We start from the raw sequence: 21,218 nt of genomic DNA, 5'->3' as shown, positions 1-21,218 counted from the left end.
AATAGCTGAATAATTCGTTTTGGATTTGGCCTGTTTCTCAGCATGATAACAAATTAGTTTCTTATCTCTGTATGTCATGCTTTGACAACGAACCATTTACTGTGTTCAAGATAGTTTTGTCGAATAATTTTCTGTTTTACGGTGTTTCAAATTATATCTGGTACCTCAACTGCGTACGACAATTACCGTACAAACTACAAAGGCAAATATTTAGTGAATAACCACATTATTTGGTCCAAAGTTTAGATTTTACAAAATTAATATGTAACAGTTTTATCAAAATGTTTTGGAAGCAAGCATAAAGACAGAAGTATGAAACTTATTACAATGTACAGGGTTTTATCAACGTGATTTAAATCATGTCTTACCCACTGACTAGGTAGTTAATATTGAGAAGACGCAGATGGTAGGCCTGTATCGATATGAAATTAGAATTTCTTGTTTCTGAATCAATTTACCTAAGGATCTTACGTTCGTACAACGGTTAATTGCTAGTACTTGCTAGAAATCAACCAGGTAGGTAGAACTTCGATATATATATATATATATATATATATATATATATATATATATATATATATATATATATATCCGTATGTCAGTAAAGTGTTGATTTCATACTAATACTTAATTAACCCATTCGGTATGCAATGATTTTGTCGAATAGTCGAAAGTGACAAAATTTCCAAGTCGCTACTCAATGAATCAATGAATATGTGACGAAAAAAATTTAAATGAACACCTTTAGTTTTCTATATCGACAGGCCTTGTCTGGCCAGATATTGTGTATGTAAATTTATTTAGCGACTTTGCACTATCATTTTTAACAAATAAGAAATTTAACGTTTGGTTCTTTTTAACAGATTACAAAATTTTAAAGAGTTCGTATAAAATATGTAAGTCACAGTATACACAGTAGGAAATTTAGTTTTCGATCAAGTATCAGTTTGGATGTTTTAAAGTTTGTGTTCTCTGCTATGAAAATAATGATGCAAAAAAGATCCAGTATATTATAAGTTGATCGTCATAAAATCATCATTATTATCATCATTATTAGTAGTAGTAGTATCATCATCTTCATCATCAAAGTAAAGTAGATATGTTCATTGTTGCAACAAAAGGTGAAGACAAATTCGGTGTTTACTGAATTATAAACATTAACATTACTATGTGAAGAAATAAAATGCTTGCCAATGAATACCTCTGATTAATAGCATGTTTGCTTTTTTTCTCATTGTCATTATTATCAATATTTTAGAATCTATTGTTTAAATTATGAAATTTCTTATTTTGACATAAATATGTGTTTGCTCTATTATTGCATTATATACATTGATGAGAGAATACCTATAGAATAGAATTAGCTTTACATATAGCAACAAAATGTAGTCTTACCTTACAAATGTTATAATTCAAACTTTCGAAATATCATCCTTAAGGGTTGCCCACATTTCCTTTAAAATTTTCACCTCGTATTGTGTAACTATAGGAGCAGGGTCGTTTGGATTAAACGCATATATGTTTTTCACATAGGCTAATTTTCCATGTGACAACCCCATGATTTATAGTAACTTGCCAAATAAACTTTACTATAGTTAAACTGCTATATATATCGATTAGTTTAGCAACAAACATGCAGTCGGTCCAACTGAAATGCACGACTCCTTGGGTTTCTACAATTAAGCACAAAAATAAAGCTCTTGTATCAAGTAACAAATACCAGACAGTTTTGAAAAACATTCAATAATTTGTTCCTTAATTATTATCTAATCGTGTTTTCCAAGAATAAAGCTCTTTTTTTTTATTGGTTCCTTTTAAGTTCTTAGCTATAGTGCATTCGCGGTGATACGAATCGCAGTTTAACGAAGTACCGGTATACTACACTTGTTACGCCCTTACAGCCTGTTTTCAACATGTCCGAGTTGCAATTTTACAAATACCTGTACCAGCTACGTTTGCACACATTCCCTTCTTAACGTGTCAAGTCCGGCGCTATGTAACGGTCGTCAGGGTGAAGTGAGAAAAACGCTTTAGTGTGGAAAATGTCACTGTCCATTGCAAATTGGCTCGGCGTAAATGTGAAAACTTACAAATTGAATGCGAAACACATACGCTGACAGAAGTTACTTGACATTATAGTTATTAAACCTTTCTCCTATATGGCACACCAGTCACATGCTTCGATATCTATGCATCTCATACAATCACTGCATAAAGAAGATAAGAATAAATATTACAGTCCTAATCGTCTGTAAATTGTCATTTTATTATTCCGAGCAATTCAGTGAAGGATACAGGACATCTAGAAGGATAGCTGAATCGGAATAGGCAAATTACGCGTTCCTGTATATGTTTTATGTATGCGTTTATGTTTTATGCATAGTGAATAAAAGATGAGAAAACACACCCCATCCTCATTATATTTTACAATTGCATATAGCCTCTGAGTTCGAATTCGAATTAGATTTGTAGTCTGTGTTTTTATATGTACATATAAATCTAGTATACTTGTGCTCCGATACGAAATTCATATGTGTAAATATCACGATGTGTTAATTTGGGTAGTTGTTACGACGTGTAGATATTATGGTGTCGCATAACGAAATTTTCTGTGCTGCGCTCGAGGCTGAACACCACTAAATCCAGCTGTTCTTTATTTCATATAAAATCCACTCACTTCATAACGGTTTTTCGACATTTTCTAGCATATCAGATTTTCAGAGACTTATATTCCCATAAAGAACTAGATCGCTACTTTAGAAAAACAAAAAGAAAAGGGGGTGTTAACTTTTATATAAGAAAACTACAGTTCGTTAAATACAACCCGCTGAATTTACTACTTTTCGCTTCTTTCAATTTCTCTTTTCGTGACATTAAATTCTTACGCCGCCATTTTTATCTAGCATGCGATAGGAACATGCCGATTTCATTAGAATGCAAAGTGATACATACTGAAACGCGGTAGAGTAAAAGTAAGCACGTTGCTGTCGAGAAAATGCACTAGGAAAGGAAAAAAGATTAGTACTATTTACATTTGGACTACTTGTGACTAGACCTGCGGAGGCTTACATTCTATTTGGTAGTGATCAGCCTCGAACGAAAATGCGTCATTACGAAAAAAAATGGCCGGTCGCTTGCCTTTTCGCAGGACCGCGATTGTATATGTAATTGTTTTTTTTTTTCAAGAATAAAGTTCTTTTATAAGGTTACAGTTCCAGACAGTATTGATAAACATTCCATTGTTAGATATTTGATTTATCAATCGCATATAATCACATGATATAGAGGATATTTGTTTGTTTTAGTGTAAGATCGAAATATATTTCACCGAGTGAACACTATAATGCAATATTTTCACGAGTGGCGGAGCCACGAGTGAAAATGTAAATTATGGTGTTCACGGGTGAAATATATTTCGACCTTACACTGAAACAAACAAATTTTCTATTTATTTTGTGCATTTTTAATGTTTTTAACCAAATTATATTCAGTTTGTCCGCGCAACGTCACGTGCATCGCATCATAACGTCATAATGTCGTGACGTCAGGATGTCTTTGTAGAAAAAACTATAAATAGTTCTATTATGTTTCCTGATTATCTTTACATTTCATTATGATAAACTGTAAATATTTATGATCTTTTTATCATTTTTATACATCGTTACCTTCACGGAAGAATATTTTGCAAGAAAATTCCTATCATTTATAATTCATATCATTTCGCATTCAAATGTAGTTCCGTACCAGGGAAAAATAAAAATGATAGGCCTATTCTCTCTGTTTGAAACAGTGAAAATCATTTATAATCATATCATTTCGCATTCAAATGTAGTTCCGTACCAGTGAAAAATAAAAATGATATTCTCACTGTTTGAAACAGTGAAAATCATTTATAATTCATATCAATTCGCATTCAAATGTAGTTCCGTACCAGTGAAAAATAAAAATGATATTCTCACTGTTTGAAACAGTGAAAATATCAATTTTATTTCACTGATAAATATCAGTATTTCACAGAAGAGCATAAAAAAACGGCATATTCCTTTCGCTTTTGTGAAAATTAGAATTCTGCAATAAACTAAGTAAAGTTCAATCTAAATTATCACAGTATCCTAAAGTTGACGGAGAAGTCCAAGAAATACTATACTAAATAGTCATGTATCATTTCAATATGACCGAGAAAACAAACTACAACAAATAAATATACACTGGACAAAGCGTTTGTCCTAAACGACGCTGTTCACAGTTTTAAAGCTAACTTTGGCTCAGTATATTTAGCAAGATATTAGCATGCATCATTTCGTATGCAAAATATCATAATATTATTGCCATACATAAGGACTAACTTCATCAGAAGACATTCCTCGTAGATCAATAATGATAAATATTTAATGTTACATCCGTTACAAGACGTAATCAATACACATTTTTATTACCGTGATCAATCGAGAAATTGACCTGTGGTCATTTGACGATATTGTAACCATTGTGTGATAAAAGAATAGTAGTTGATTCATATACACAATCTTTATCAAACATCATTCCATATATTTATCTATCGTATCATCCATGTCAAATAATTCATTAAAACATAAATGATATCAAATGTGCAATGCAATAGTACAAGAGTGATAATCAGTATGTGATTCAAGTACCGTGATCGATCATGAAAATGAATGTTTATTAGCCGTTATTGTGTATACTGGGTACATAACGTCGGTAACAAATATAAATACTTATATTTGCCCTGCACTGATTATTTATTAATATCATATCGGCTCTTAATCGCCAAACATTTATATGGTCTGTCCGTTGGTTTTCATGGTTTGTGGACAATAAGTCATGAAAGACTTAACAGATTTAAATATTTTTGTTTTACAAGTGTAACATCATAAAACACAGGTCAAGTTCGACTTTGGCTACAAACCGCCTTTCTTATTGTTGCCATACATCTGTGACAATGCCTTAGTTTCTGGGTATTATTCGTCACTCCTGTGACAGTTCTAGTTTGATCTGCAGGGTTTCGTTACTGTGACTGTTCCTAGCAATTGAAAATAAGGATGCGTTTCGAAGAACAGAACTGTGCATGGATAGTAGCCAAACAAGGATGCTTTTCTGTTATAAAAAGCCAGTTACCTTATGTTTGATGAAGGTTTGCGTTTTTTTAAATGCACAGCCTTTTCATTACATATTGTGTCTGCTATGATTTGGATTGAGTTTGTTAAAATACTTAATATTTCTGCAATATCATTTTAATACCTTGCAGAGACGAAAGAATGGAAAATGACAGGAAATCATTTGGATAAACATCTTCAGAATCACCAAAGAACGTGCAATTATATTGATTGTTCAGAAGTATAAGATGAATGTGGGCGAAACATGTATCCGATGCTGGTTCATAAAAAGCATCTTATCGACTACAAAGTGCATTCAGTGGTTTTAGAAGTGCAAGTCTTTACTGCCACAATATTTTCTCGCAATCCTTTATCAATAAGTGGTTTAAACCCCGTAAAACATTATAGAAATCTAGCACGGAATACAAGAAGAATATTTCAATACTTATAGATTGGTATAATTGTGACTGACGACGTTGAGCTTTTGCTTTACATTTTGTATAATTGGCGGTCAAGTTACTACGGAAGCGGATGTGAATCTAAACAGATTACCAGAAAGCAAGCAAGATTACTAGTAAATAAAAGCAAATCTAATATTTTAGACCGTGTATGTATACTTCATGATTATATTTTGTACAATTACTTACAAATCAAGGTGCAATTACAAATAAATAATAATAATCAAACTTCGTATATTTATGTTTTTTACACCAGTTTTAATGCTACTGAGATATTTCTGGCTACTTGATTTAAAAACATTGAAATGTTCTCAGGATGTTTGCTCCTATTCATAAATGAGCCGCGCCATGAGAAAATCAACATAGTGGGTTTGAGACCAGCATGGATCCAGACCAACCTGCGCATCCGCGCAGTCTGATCAGGATCCATACTGTTCGCTAACGGTTTCTCTAATTGGAATAGGCTTTAAAAGCGAACAGCATGGATCCTGACCAGACTGCGCGGATGCGCAGGCTGGTCTGGATCCATGCTGGTCGCAAACCCATTATGTTTGGTTTCTCATGGCGCGGCTCAAATATCAAATTCAGTTAACATTATCATTATGACGAAGACTCAAATTTTTAGTTCTCAGTATTATTATTGTTGAGGAAATTACTCTGTACTGAAAATACATATTCGTGATGCGTGTCACTTTCTGTTGGTTTGAGGATCTAATTATTCTAATATCTAGTTATCTAATAAGCGAGGTATTTTATCAGGGATTTGACAGAAATCTCATTATGGTTGCAAATAAATTTCTCTAAGTGTTAATGGAGAAGGTTCACTTTTGCCTCAAAATGGCCTTAAATCTGAAAGTTTCTAAATGGAGTAAAGAGCCCGTTTTCTTTCATCAAGAAGTATTTTTTTATCAAATTGCACAATATGATTTACAATATATTCATCATAGAAGAAAATATTTGACATAACTGAAAATGCGTTTACCATTATGGGTATGGGAAACCTTCAGTTTTTAGCAGAAGTTTTAAACAAATCTGAAATTTTCACTACAAACACAGCTGTCGACCATAATCAAAAAATGACCATAAATTCTGTGAAAGGAGCTGGACCTATGGTCAAAATATTTTTGTGGTCCTTGAGTGTGCTCACTACTAAAAATATTCTTATGTGACCTAAATATGGCAAAAAATACCCATTTTCTTAAAAATCTGCGGTTTCAGCAATATTCAGTGATATGTGTTGAAGAAAATAATAAATCTGTTTATAAAAAAACTTAATTCATTACAGTAGATAAACATTCTGGTAGCAAACAATATGTAGTTTTTCAAATTTTAGCCAATTTGAAAATTTTCAAAATTGTATACTTTAGGCTATATAAGGCTTTAGTGAACTTTGTCCTTATAATGCCAACTAGTACAAAAAGTGTGAATCCCATCGAGCATACCAAGAATAGTGGTGGGAATTAATCATGCTATCACAATTTCTATTTCTTCTTCTATGTCTATATTTACCATTTACTAAATTCCACGTTCTTCTTCTACTTCTAGCGTAGTAGTTTTCAAGTCATATATCTCCTGCTGTTTTTATAGTAATTTACAAAATTCTCTCTTTTTTCCTTAATTTTATATAAGTATATCATATTTTTTAACATTATTGCAGTAAACTAGACAGGGCCTTGATTTGAGTGTTTTCTAACTATCCAATGCACGGGTGGGGGAGGGGTATGATATTTACAGTTCAACTGACATTGTGACAGACAATTGGCTGTGTGTAATTTTCTTGTTTATAGTACAGAGATTTCACGTGAAAAGTATGTATAAGATATTTTACTTGCGATACTGATATTTCAGATGTCTGAACTAATTGCCCTACTGTTTAGTCTAGTCCGCGGTGCTTAAATTGCATCATTTCTTGTTCATTTTAAGCACAAAGCATTCCAATGTCAGGAATTTCTGGATCAGTTTGAGCGCACTTATCAAATCAACAGCTGATGTGTCATTTATGCTCTAACATGTTAATATACAATCAGTTGAAACCTGAACGAAAATATTGCATTTATACTGCATTTAAACTCAATATCTCCTCATATGATTGTGTGCCGATAATTTCAGACTTGTGTTTCCTTTCTACAGACTGACCATCATATAAAAATCAGCCAACTTCCACAAGCACCAATTACTGCTGTCTTTAATTGATACAATGTTTTGTACAGGCACAATACAGAATATTGACGACTTCCCAGGCCGTAACGTTTTTTTTTAAATGTCATTGAATTATAAAAGCTCAGAAGTGTTCTTTGATCTATTTACACGAAAATGATATTTTTGCATCGCCATTTACCTGCTGTCGATATATTGACTTCCTTTTACGACCACGTTACTGAATTCATAAATATCTACAAAAGTAGTTTTGTTTATTTTACATGCGGCGCTAACGCTATTGAATCTACTTTTCTGTTTCATATATGCAAATACATATTGATTCCGAATGCATTTGGTATTTTTCATGCAATAGCTGTAAGATATCACTGATAAAAGAATGACTATCATTGGGCATTAAAAGCTTTTTTCCTGACGCTGACTAAATCCTGCACAAAGTATCTATACTTGAGCTTTTAACAATGTGCTGCACATGTGACTCATTATCATGTAGAAAGAAGGGACGATTCTGTTGAGAATTACAATTTAAAAATATTCTGTGTAAAGTCTGAGAAAAACATTATTGAAATTGACCATTGCTACATGGAAATTCAAATACACATGTATATAATTTATCTGTGAACGCATACGAACGACATTGACAGTTTTGCATGTCAATGCAAATCGAGCATGAATGAAACTTTAAGTTAAACAAACAACTATTCAATATACCTAACAGAAGTTTATCATTCGCCGAGAAAACACGGGAAATCTTTTATATAAACGGCATTTTTTGTAAAGATCCTTTCCTCAGCTGATATTCGATTCTAAACGACTTCGAAGATAATGTAGTCGCACGCACACAATCCATCAATCCATCATCTTATCACCTTATAAACACTATCTTAGTCGTCAGGTGAACAGCACTGGACGATATTGTTTTTTTTTTTTTTCAATTACCGTTGTTTTATGATGTAGTACATTGTCATTTGTTTTGCGCCTCTTGGGAGTTGTACGATTAGCGGAAGTATAGCTGAGCGTAAATAGTCAGAAACCTGCTCGTTATAGCGTACATGTAGTATGGTAAAATTATTTTGCAACAATTTCTAAGAAAGTGAAGTTGCTTAAATCAAACTTTGTCTGCAAATCAAAGCACCGATGTATCAATTACGTAAACGCGACTGTTTCAAACACTAAGATATAGGCAAAGACTAAAGTCATCAATCATTATTCCTTTGGGATTTGTTTTCATTACCTCTCGTGAATAGACTCAATCATACAGAGTCTGCTATTATTTTGTTATGTTGCGCTCTATACTTACAATGGATCTTTTCAAAGATTTGTATCAACTATCATAATAGCACACTTTAAATGCCGCGTGGCAACGTAAAACGTCTTCCATACTAGGACTCAGTTTTGTTCTTTAGGGTCATGGGGAACATTCAATTTTACTTAAATAGAATTCTGTTTTAGCCGTTGAAAGGGGTCATGAGGGATGATTCGCTATGAAATACCTCTGGTGAACAGACTCAATCAAACCAATCCTACTATAACGTTGTTTAATTGCGTTTTCAGAGAATTTTATTGTCAACTCTATTTGTCTGCTGAATTAATACTATCAATGTGAACGAAGAAGTTCATTTGCATCTTAACGATGTGCAGGCTGATCTTGGTCTGCACTTAGCCACTGGTCGAAAAGGCAGGCTAAGGTTAATTATTTAGGTGTTTTGATAGCAAATAGATATTTTTAACCCTTATCATGCTGGACATGATTAATTCTGCCTTTGCGATTAGTGTAGATCATGATTAGCCTTCACATCCATGCAGTCTGATCAAGATCTGCAATGTTCGCCATTCAGTCAGTATCTTTTTGCTAAGCACCCGTTTAACAGCTAATTGTACTGTCTAAATTGAAAGATGGACATGTTCATTATAGAAATTTAGCAGGGTAAGGATTAAGATGATTTTAATAACCTGTAAGTTCAATATTCGGCACCGATTTCAGTCTAGGAAAATGCGTTTAGGGAATAAATTTGCGTTGCTAACAATTCATACGTTACATCCCTCCTGATTTTTAAATAGTTTCATTTCAAGATAAATAACGGAAATGGTTGGTATGGGATTTCGCGGATTTCTCAATTCTCATTATTTGAAATGACGTTTTCATCCGGTATATACAGCACGAATGTCTGTAACAGTGACTTTATAGTACTTACATTACTTCTATCATTGTCAGTTCTCTAAGTTTAATCATTGGCATCTAGTGTCTTATATGTGTTTGAAATTTATAAATAACTAATCTGGAGAGAAAAAATGATAACGGATTTACGAGAAACCTAAGGTTACAGATGTCCGTGACTAGTCTCACTCCAGTACATATGGATAATATGAGATTACAACAGTATTTAAAAGATTTATTAAGATTGTACCTTCATATTTTTACGCAACAAAACAATATTATAAATATTTGAATCTACTTTCTCCAGCTGCATATGGCATTAAATACCAGCAATTAAAGTGAGTACTTAAATTAGAACATTTGGTAACAATTGTAACCTTTAACAATCATTATAACAGTCTGTTCAAAATGCGATAGGAACAAGCACTGCATAATACGTTTGTAAAACTTGTAATAAGAGTTCTATCCGTGTCTTACCTTAAATATTTTATAAGACCAGATGGTAGACCAATATTGATACGTAATTAGTACATCTTGTTTCTGTATACTTTATGTAAGGTTCATTCATCGGTTAATTGCCAGTGTTTGCTAAAATACCATGCTTTAGATTCACCAGGAAAGTATAGTTTTGTTTATATATAGTTTAGATTAATAAACTTATTTTCTTTTTTTTTTGCAGACAGCTCGGCGTCCGATCTCGTACAGATGCCGTATTTCGTAAAAGTTAAGTTACTTTTACTAAATCACCCTTACTTTCTTTTGAATTTTTCCCCCACCTGTATAGAAAATTTTTCAGACTGAGAGCAAATTCTGAAAATACATGTATTAAAATCCACCTGCTAATAACTCTGATTAACGGTACTTCTAACGCAAAAGTTCAAAAGTGTTTCAGTTTTTCTTGATATAATGAATGTCACTAGTTTCGATATCTTTGCATAAATGCCACTTCATCTACAAAAGAAAACTAAAATACCACAAATAGTTTTACTATTTCTTTTTTGGCGAAATGGAAAAAAAATCATTAATATATTAAAGTCTAATTACACAAACACTGTCTTACCTTATAAATGTTATAATCCCAACTTTTGCAATATCGTCCTTGACAATTACCCACATTTCTTTCAGTATTTTCTCTTCATACGATGTTACAACGGGTGCAGGGTCGTTTGGATTGAATGCTTGTGAATTTTTCTTTATTTCGTTTCCCATTCCATGGTCTGATTTGCCATGTGACAAACCCATTGTTTTTATTATTTTTTTTCTGAATACCTATCTTTTTATATGATCCCAACAAAGTTACAGAAAGTTTTCAAAATTAGAACTGATATCCTCGAAATTTATTTTTATGATAGTAACAACTGAAAAACCAGTTTATAAAACACAAGGGTTTCTTTTCCAGTCAATGAATGAAAAATTTATAAACAAACCTACTTTCTCCTCATTAGCAACACATGCAATTAATCCTGTTGAAATATTATATGAGCCGTGCCATGGGAAAACCAACATAGTGGGTGTGCGACCAGCATGGATCCAGACCAGCCTGCGCATCCGCGCAGTCTGGTCAGGCTCCATGCTGTTCGCTAACAGTTTCTCCAATTCCAATAGGCTTTAAAAGCGAACAGCATGGAGCCTGACCAGACTGCGCGGATGCGCAGGCTGGTCTGGATCCATGCTGGTCGCACACCCACTATGTTGGTTTTCCCATGGCACGGCTCATATATTTCCTCTGGGCACTAGTAATGATAGTTCTACAAGTAGGTATGAAGATAATTGAATCTAGGGTATCGATCATAAACCATATTTCAACACTGTCCGATAAATCGATATATTATACTTTTATTTCCTTTTATTTTCCTCCATGAGTGCATAGCATTATTAATGAAGAACGTATCAATGACATAAAATAACACATTAGCCGCACATGAAAGTACATTATGTACCTCTATGAGTTTTACTATGACTTATATAGCAAACCTTGCATTGATATACCGTATATATTATAATTATTATCCAACTTGTTGTCGAATCTTATTCAAAGTTCTACATCACATTTTCATCTTTCAGTGATTTGCTCGGTATTATGCAATTGGTATCTCTAAATATTAAGCTCTTGAACTACGAGAATGATATAAGGTAATGGATTGAAAAACATTCTCACGTGCTGTATTTGCATTATTAATAGAAAATTCTAACATGATAGCGGCATATCTAGGTTCGTCTTCGTGAACAATTAGGATTTCGCAATTCAACAAAGTAACCTTCTTTTACGTATTTAACTCTAAATAATCTAAATTATTATAATGACGTAACGTTCGTACAAGACACTAAAAATAACTATACTGAAAAGCAAAGTTTTGTACAGTTACTGGGCAACGACAGAATCAAGCATTGATCAGCATCATACTTTCATATTTGTATAAACTCTAAGGATAGCGGGCACATTTTATAGTCTTTTGCAAGAAATGTACGTATTGACAACACCGAAAATGACGTCAGACGGCCTTCAGCTTTTTCAATAAGAAATGAAAACTAAAAATTAAATTCGTATTTGTATTTGGTCTAAATTTAGGGTTCACACGCAGGGGTCTGTCTAAAAGTATGCAGGTTTGTCCTTTTACAGAACTAGTATATGAATTTAACATTCTATTTATAGTATTTGCAAACACAAATCTAACTTGCTATAACCGTCTTCATTTATTGTCTTAAAAAGTATATACTTCTACATTGTTACTTCCAATATCTAACAGAAAAACCGGAACGGAAAAGTCACAGGAAATCTTGAGATTAACAACACCAGGGACATCACAGCAGGCGCATTTGTATTAATGAGATGAAATAAGTCGGATGTAGGCGTACAATAAATCTGACGCATCCCTTTCACTACAAATGTACATTTGGTGTTTTCAAAAATGCAAATATTTACTGCATCAGCTACTTAACACAATCCGTCATCTTACCTTGTTAAACATCCAGCAAAAAATGGAACAAAATCTGCAAAAAGATCCTTTGGAAGCAAAGAATGCAACCGAGAAGGAAAATAGCAGGCTCGGTTTGATTGAGTCTGTTCATGAGGGGGTAATGAAATGTGCAACACCTCTCACGCCCCCAGCACCGGCTAAAGCAGAACTCTATTTCACGAATGTTGAATGGACGCCATTACCCCAAAGAACCAGAAAATATAAAAATACTGAATCCAAGTACGTAGAGAAAGGCCCGTATGGAAGGCAATTTGGAATACATTTTAACAAGTCATTGTTTCAAAAAATAAAATGTACACATAAACTGTACACTTACTCCTTAATGAAGTAGAGCTACTTAATTTACATTAGCATGAAATATTTGTCATCTTACATTTGGCATTTATATGTTATATACATGTATATATCAGTTGGTATGAAGCATTTATCATTTTGGTATTTTTCATTTTGAAATTAACGAAACATTCATCGAAAACAATAACAAAATAATTAAATTCAATGAAATCAATTTCTTTTGAGAACTTCGCAACAATAGTAAACAAAGTCATTTGTACGTTAATCTAATAGATAAAACATTCCATCCTAACGAAATTTTCTAGGGTTGAAAATATCAACAATAATCTAAACATGTAATTAGAAAGATTAGTAATAAACGTTTTAATTTTTCTCCCCAGAACAAAGCAGATAAATTGAACACAGTGAACAATATCAACTGAAAACTGACTCGCGAGGTATCATTATGTTACAACAAACATGCACTTTCAAATACAAAAAAAAGAACATATTTTGTTTTCAGAGTTGAATTTCTACAGGTTAGGAAGAATTGAATTGTTTTGGTGTAGATAAATTAAACATTACAAATCTAATTATAGAACTGAATTGTTTTTGGTGTAGATAAACATGAATCTAATTTTTATATGTGAAATTTGCTTCTTCAAGATAATTACACTTCCATCACATCTGAAAAAGTTTACAAAAAAGTAAAAGCATTCCTTTGAAATAAAAGATTATCAACAGTTGTTGAATTTCTTTCAAATTGTTAAATTGCAAACAACTACCTCCAGATTCACATTTACTTTAACTATTACGCTATTTTGACTTTCGAGTTGAGGGTTTGTTTCCAGAAACACTGGTTTTCGTATTTATATGTGTTGTTTTTATTTTTGATGTAAGGTTCCGGAGTCATGTAGGATTTCCATTGATACTTTAGAACACTGAACATGTTTCTAAGTCCTTCTCCGCAAGATATAACATGTTTGATGTTAACAAGAATTGCCCCAATTTTTTATTGTCAGATGGATGAAATTTTATTTACTTTAAATAAATCTTTTTAGCTTTTACTGCAGGTAAAATTTTAAAAAAAAATGCATTTACAAAACTCGTAGTAATCAACTCGAATGGGTATGTATATGTTGAACTTGAAGGACGGGGCGCTTAAAAAGTCCTCATTGAAGACATGATCAATTCTCGCGGTGATACAAGAGAGGGTGTTTGTTACTGAATCAATTACGGTTAAACGCTACAATATTAGATGAAGAATATCAATGGAGTATTTATTTAATATAATCGACATCTGTTAACATATATAAATTTGATCTGCTGCACTTATTTTTACAACAATCAAGTCAAATCGAATTGGGAGAAAATTGAAAAATCTGAATTATTGTTTTATTAAGTATTAAGTGTTTTATTTTAAGACGACTACAGTTTAAAAAGAGCAGTAAGGTTGCTTATCTGAGTTAAATTATTTTTATGAAAGAATGTTTATAGTTAGTTCATAATTTTATGTAAATTACAGTAGAGGCAAAGACACCAACTTCCCACTAAACTAGTCCTATCATAATTCTATAAACCAGATGATAATGTAATTTCACAGGTCGTAAAACAATATTTGTTATCATACTGAAATAGTTGTTAACATCTCAGACGCGTTAGTTTATTAACTACCTGAACATAAAACTATTTCAAAATCCACAGGGATAGTACGTATGGCTTTTCAACAACGCAGACTTATTTGCTTATTTCCTACATGCAGTTTATCAGATTGTATTCAAAGTCCTATGGGATTGGTTTCATGCACGTAAAACATTTTCAACATCAAAATCAAGTGCAAAGCGATTTGCATGTTATAATAAATCCACGCACAAAATCCATTGATAGACTGAAATTAATTCAAACTGAACAACTTTTGTTTCGTTTAAACATCAATGCAAGTATAGTCCATATGGCAACTTTCCGGTTTTTGGTGGTGGAAGATCAATGTTAAACCCAACAAAATAAATAAATACAATGTTCCATTCCAACTATCACTTCTGGCACAAGTGGGCATTTAGGAGGAACCATTGACAATCAATATGTCATACGCAACACTGGTTGTTCTATCCAGGTGTTCTTTCGTCAAAAATAACGTCATGTGACCTGATAAGGTCTATGATGAACAACTTCTTTCAGTATCAATGAGATCTGAACAAGGGTGTGCTCTGTAGAGGCCTATAATAAGCTATTGGTTTTCTTTCTGTCTGAGAATATCATCCCTCCCTCCATCGAATACAGTATAACTCAAGAATGTGCCCCCTCTAAGAAAATCTCATTACAAGTTTCCAAGTTTTCGAAGTTCTCTGTATGCATATAACATAAACATGAGATTACATTCCAATAATAATAAAGACACATGATCAGTAGAGGACAACTCTTTTTCAAAAACGTTAAAGATGGAATCGGCGTTTAAGTTTTATCTAAGGACTTTGTATTCATATATTACTTTTATTCAAAATCTAAATACAGCAGTTCATTACTTCTTCGACACATCAAATTTAGTATCTATAAGCTCCAGTATTTGAGTCTGATTTTAGTGCATCGTAACCTAGTCTATAATTAGAAATTTTAATTACCTGGCTTCTTATCCAAAGGAGCTAATTAATACTGTATTGCAATGCTCACGAACACCTTAAAAAGACCACTCTACTTTTCTCAATTTAGGCCAAAGGCTATATTTATACAGTACACTGATGCAGAGTCAGACCAATTAAAGTAATTTGTGATTTAAAAAAAAACAAACAGTATGATAAGGGACTAGAGCAGTAGAGAGTGGTGTTAAATCAGTGCACATTATATTATATTAACATTTGATATAGTTTTAATGGCTTCTCCAGTAGTTTAACATCACCTGGGATTTGTCTTGAACTATAATTAGCTGTTCAACTAATGATATTCAAGGGCATACAGGTGTTTTTTCATGTTTAATATATCAGAAGACACCTGTTTTATTGATGAAAATTGATGAAAAGCTTATTTACGTATCATTTTACGACACTAAGACTCCTGTTTATAACCGAAGCAATATTTTAGTTTGTTGGTTATGCAACATGACTACTTCATCTATATGAACATAACTTGTACAACAGTTACTGTATTAGCAATTGTCCATTTTGTTCGTCAATTTGGTTAGAAATGAATGATTCTCGTGCCTTAATAGGGTGTACAATGCAATGATGATTCTTAACTTATAGACAAAACGTCAGCGTTTTGCGTCGCTAATAACCTGTCTTGTGTATTCCTGCTGATATTAAGACAATTTCATTTCCAGATAAATAACAAAATAATCCGTTTGGAATTTGGCCGATATCTTGATATGATAATAAACAAGTTTCTTGATCTGTGAAATTACAATATCATCTGGTATACACAGATTTAGGAGTTTCCTTTAAAACTGATGTTTCTAGGGAGTACGGCATGCTTATACTTTATCATAGACATTCCATTCCATGCCTTATCTTTATTTGAAATTGACAAGGTACTTTTTAACTAAGTAAACTTTTAATGAACGATTTTTGAACTACTTAACATAATTTATGCCGATAACTAATTGATTACTAAACGTTGATAGGTTGAAACAAGTACAAGATGAAACACGTGTATGACTGTATGACTGTCCCATTATACATTGGAACCACAATTCCTGTATCTTGCTGCTTTCCTCGTAGATACATTTCACACTTTTCATACAACAAAGGCAAAAATTAATACTTTGTATATATCATAAAGGTTGAACTATGAATGACTATTGACGATTAAGTAACACTCTGTTCAAAATGAATACAATGAATACGAATACGATGGAAGCAAGCAAGATATCATATTAAATATGTTACAAGATTTATATCAGTTCTTACCTATTCAAAAGGTGATTAATATTTTTGATAAGACGCAGATGGTCGGCTCGTACTGGTATGAAACTACAATTTCATGTATTTGCAGTGCTTTACCTGAGGTTAATATTTCGGTTAATTGCTAGTTTTCGCTACAATTACATCAGCAAATCTAAAAGTGTTATTAGAATATAACAGGATATTGCGAAAAGTCTGTTTACAGCATCTGCTACCAACTATATAATCCTTATCATTACCATTTCTATATATTCTGACCGATCTTTTCACAGCTCTAATTATCCAATCTTTTTAGAAAAGAAAAGGGACATAATTATACAAAATTTGAATAGCCTCAGTAGTTATCTAGACTACTGAACGGGATACTATTTTTAAAGTAACTACCCACCGGCTGGTGACGGAAACAATTTTCAGGATCATCTACAGTCTGCTACAGTTACACTTTAAAAGAAAATGTACTTGCTTTTAATTAGTACTTATTGATTGAATTATTGTCCATGCATTCAATTATTTCAGATAGTTTTACACTGCTATTAGTTTCATCAGTCTGTCTTGGTGTTAAATATTTCAAACGGCCGACAAAGAGATTATACTATAACAATTAACAAATACTCACTGAAATAAAATTAAGAAATAATAAGTCCCCAAACGTGGTTTATCGTAGAATAACCCGAGTTTTGAGTTCTTATGCGTAAGAATATATTACGAAGGCCATAGGCCTGAATGGTATTTTGTTTCGCTTAAGAACGAAAAACTCGGGTTATTCTACGATAAATCACACTTGGGAACTTATTTCGATTCTAACACGACATACTAGTATCAACAGTGTTAGAAAAAACTACTTTTTACGACCTTGCTACGCACCTGGATCGGATGCCGTCATTGCACGTGAGTGGTTTATTGCAGAATAACCCGAGATAGATTTTGCTCAACATGTATGTAGGTTATTTGCTGGTCGTGTTAGAATCTTAAATAAATATTTATTGTCTTTGTTTTATCTCCCTTTAGACGTAAGTGTGTCTCAAACGTATTCTAGTCAATATAATGATATATTGTCATAATATGAGGATCAGCAGTATTAAGTCTGCAATTTGCTATGTCAAATTCAGAATTGCATTAGAAACTGAGCCAGCAGTCATAAGGTAAACAAGTGAACAAATATGCAAGCGAATATCACTATTTTTTTATACTTTCTATTCCTTATATTGGTGCAGTTAATTACTTTTGATTTGAAATTGATAAAGAGAGAAAAGTTATAGAAACTAAATCTGAGTAAAAACAATCTTAACATTTACACACAAAAAAAAAGTCTTACCTTACAAATGTTATAACTCCAACTTTAGAAATATCATCCTTAATGACAGCCCACATTTCCTTTAAAATTTTCACTTCATATGGTGTAACTAAAGGAGCAGGTTCATTTGGATTAAATGCCTTTGCCTTTCTCTTTAGTTTGTTTTCCGCTCCATGAACTGATTTTCCATGTGACAACCCCATTTTTTTAAACGTTACTTGGAATTGATTTCAAATACATTAAATAAGTATTATATGAAGTTTCGAGAATCTGACGTTTAGAATTAACTCAGAATTTTTATCCACGAAATACACATTAAAAAATAGATGTAGCCGATCATTGTATTTTACTTTATTTAATTATCTATTTCAAAATGATTTTATTATTTTTTCACAGTGTATAATGCTCTCATCAATATAACATTTCCCCGTTGACTTTACATATAACTTGAGTTCTTCAGTCATTTATATGCAAATGATCTGGTTGCAGGTTGAAATGCATTATTCCTCTTGATAGCAATCCTGATATTTTTACAAGCAAGCACAAAGATTTCCAATTGAATCAATAACACCACCTGCTAAATTGATTATTTCAATAAAGTATGAGTTTATTTTCCGATAGATCACAAGCAAAATATCTTATTCGTTTGAAACACACATTTATGCATAATAATATTGTGCTTTCTAGTTTACCTGTTGCTAATGACATAAAATATGACATTATCCGCTCATTCCTTACAGTGATATACTGTATATATTATTATCCAATACGTTGTCGCGTCTCATTAAACGTTATACGCCACATTTTGTTTTAAGTACTTTATTTCTGTAAGTTATTATTATAATGTTTTCTGTAAGAATTAAACGCTCGAACCACGAGGATGAAATAACGTTACTGGAGAGCGTATTGAAAAACTTTCTCTTGCTGTGTATTTGTTTGATAAATTGCAAATTACATGACAGCGGTTCACACAGGTCCTCCTTCGTGATAATAAGGTTTGCGCAATGTAACTGAATATATTTCTTTTATACATTGAATTTAAATAGATTTGCTGCAGCAAACTCTGTGAGCTTGTACTGGAAAGCATGGTTTCAACACATTTTCTGAGCAGAGCCATTAGTAAACGTCATTTTTTACGTAAATGTTATTTCATACATGTCATACTAGTATATTTTCATTAACAAATATCATTCCTTCTGTAAATAATATTAGATACTCAATTCTGCATTCGTTTTAAACAGTTGTGAAAACAGTTAGAAGGACAGTAGTGCTTTGATTAACGTAAGAACTGTTTATTTGCCGACATTTTATACATTGTACACACTACATGCGATGAAAAGCACATATCATACTTCTGAAACAAAGTGTTGCTACAGTTTCTTCGTTATAGTAAGGACTAAGAACGAAACTGTTTTATTGTATGGCTAACAATAATCCATAAATATTATTTTAACAATAGATAAAGTGTTCAATTTTATTTTTATACAATACTTTTTCAGTCAAAAGCATTTTACTGGATGACATGATTGCTTACCCCTTTCATTAACAACAAATGTGTCGGTGCGACTTAAATTCAAAATAAATAAAAAAAAAAAGATTAATAAAATGGAACTTTTGTATCAATGTTCGTTTCATTGATGTAAAATGTCTAATTTGGTATACGTTATGTAAGCCCGAATAAAATACTTCTAAACTGTCATAGTACGAATGAAGTACCATTCCACAGATCCTTGTGCGAGTTTATGTGCACCGTACTGAAATCGTACTTAAGCGATAACTTAAAAAAAAATAAAATAACATATATGGAACAAAAAATGCCAGCAATTTTCAGAAAGAAAATAGAATAAATGCGAGCAAGTGATGTTTAAGGTGTAGAGATTCATGGTTGACTTAAATACAGAAATAAGTGTAATAGAATGCTGACCTGTTGTCAGATATTTATCTTCGTACAGGACAGTATGTAGATTGTTTCTAAATACTCAAAAGATCAGAGTTTTGTGTTATAACGACCAACCATTTTACAGTATTAACAAGAATCAGTTTCATCTGCATTAAGGAAAAATGTGTACTGTTTTTATAAAGAGCTCAATGTACTAAATGTGGGAACTGATGCAGGAGAAATGTATTCAACAACAACAAATAACCATCGTCAATCAACCAATATTAGATGGAAATAAACCAGTTCCGACTATAGATTCTGCGAAATAAATTTATACTGATAAGAAGGCAATTCAATCTAATTCAGTCTAATTCAGTGGTCATTACAGTTGTTATTTTCCTCAGTTCTTGAATTTACATAAATGAATTTTAATTAGTGAAACATGAGAAAATAAAATGGACAAACAAGGGACAATTTAAAGATTCTTAAAATCATGGTGATACTGCATATTAACATGACAAACATCAGTATAAATATTGTAAAAATAAAAACAACAGGAAACGACCAAGAAGACGTGAAGAAAAAGAAGACAGCTTTATGAAAATTGAATGCAAAAATATTATCAGATATGTATTCACATTCCTAAATAAAAACATTAATTGAGATAGAAGTATAATTGCTATTGTATCTATGATCTGTACAAATACTCGTTAAATGGAATGTATTCACCCAGTCAGTCATGCAGGCTTAGCTTTCCAAAAGCGTCTTTGTTTGTTCTTCTTGAGAATTAGATTTGCTATTTCAAGTCTCCTAATATAATTACAATGTTCTGTAATGATCTCAAGGGCATTTTCCGTCTCACACAATTTTCAAAGTTACAGGAAATCTTTCATTTATTATAACAAGATTTATGGAACTTCATTCCTTAAAAACCCATGATCAATGACAGTCGTAAAGCAAAATTACAGCCGTATTTCAAATAATACAAGTTAGTAAATACAGGTATAACGTACA

At 32.3% G+C, this 21,218-nt stretch overlaps 1 protein-coding gene across 5 annotated transcripts in view; it reads right to left on the bottom strand.

Annotated features, from left to right (window-relative positions):
• Positions 1-21,218, bottom strand: part of LOC123527430 (neuroglobin-like) — an 89,487-nt gene that overhangs the window by 26,813 nt on the left and 41,456 nt on the right. The window contains exon 1 of one of the 5 annotated variants that reach the window (XM_045306877.2): positions 18,347-19,296. The exons of 3 other annotated variants lie outside the window; for them this stretch is intronic. In XM_045306877.2, coding sequence (XP_045162812.1) covers positions 18,347-18,528 — 182 coding nt within the window. In that variant the 5' untranslated portion in view covers positions 18,529-19,296. Of the gene's footprint in view, positions 1-10,947; positions 11,288-18,346; positions 19,297-21,218 lie in introns of those variants that run through there. One more of the 5 variants, XM_045306879.2, reaches the window with a different exon arrangement.

The sequence above is a fragment of the Mercenaria mercenaria genome, chromosome 14 (assembly GCF_021730395.1).
Source record: "Mercenaria mercenaria strain notata chromosome 14, MADL_Memer_1, whole genome shotgun sequence".
NCBI lineage: Eukaryota > Metazoa > Mollusca > Bivalvia > Venerida > Veneridae > Mercenaria > Mercenaria mercenaria.
The sequence above is the reverse complement of the archived record's forward strand: the minus strand, read 5'-3'. Positions and strand labels throughout refer to the sequence as shown.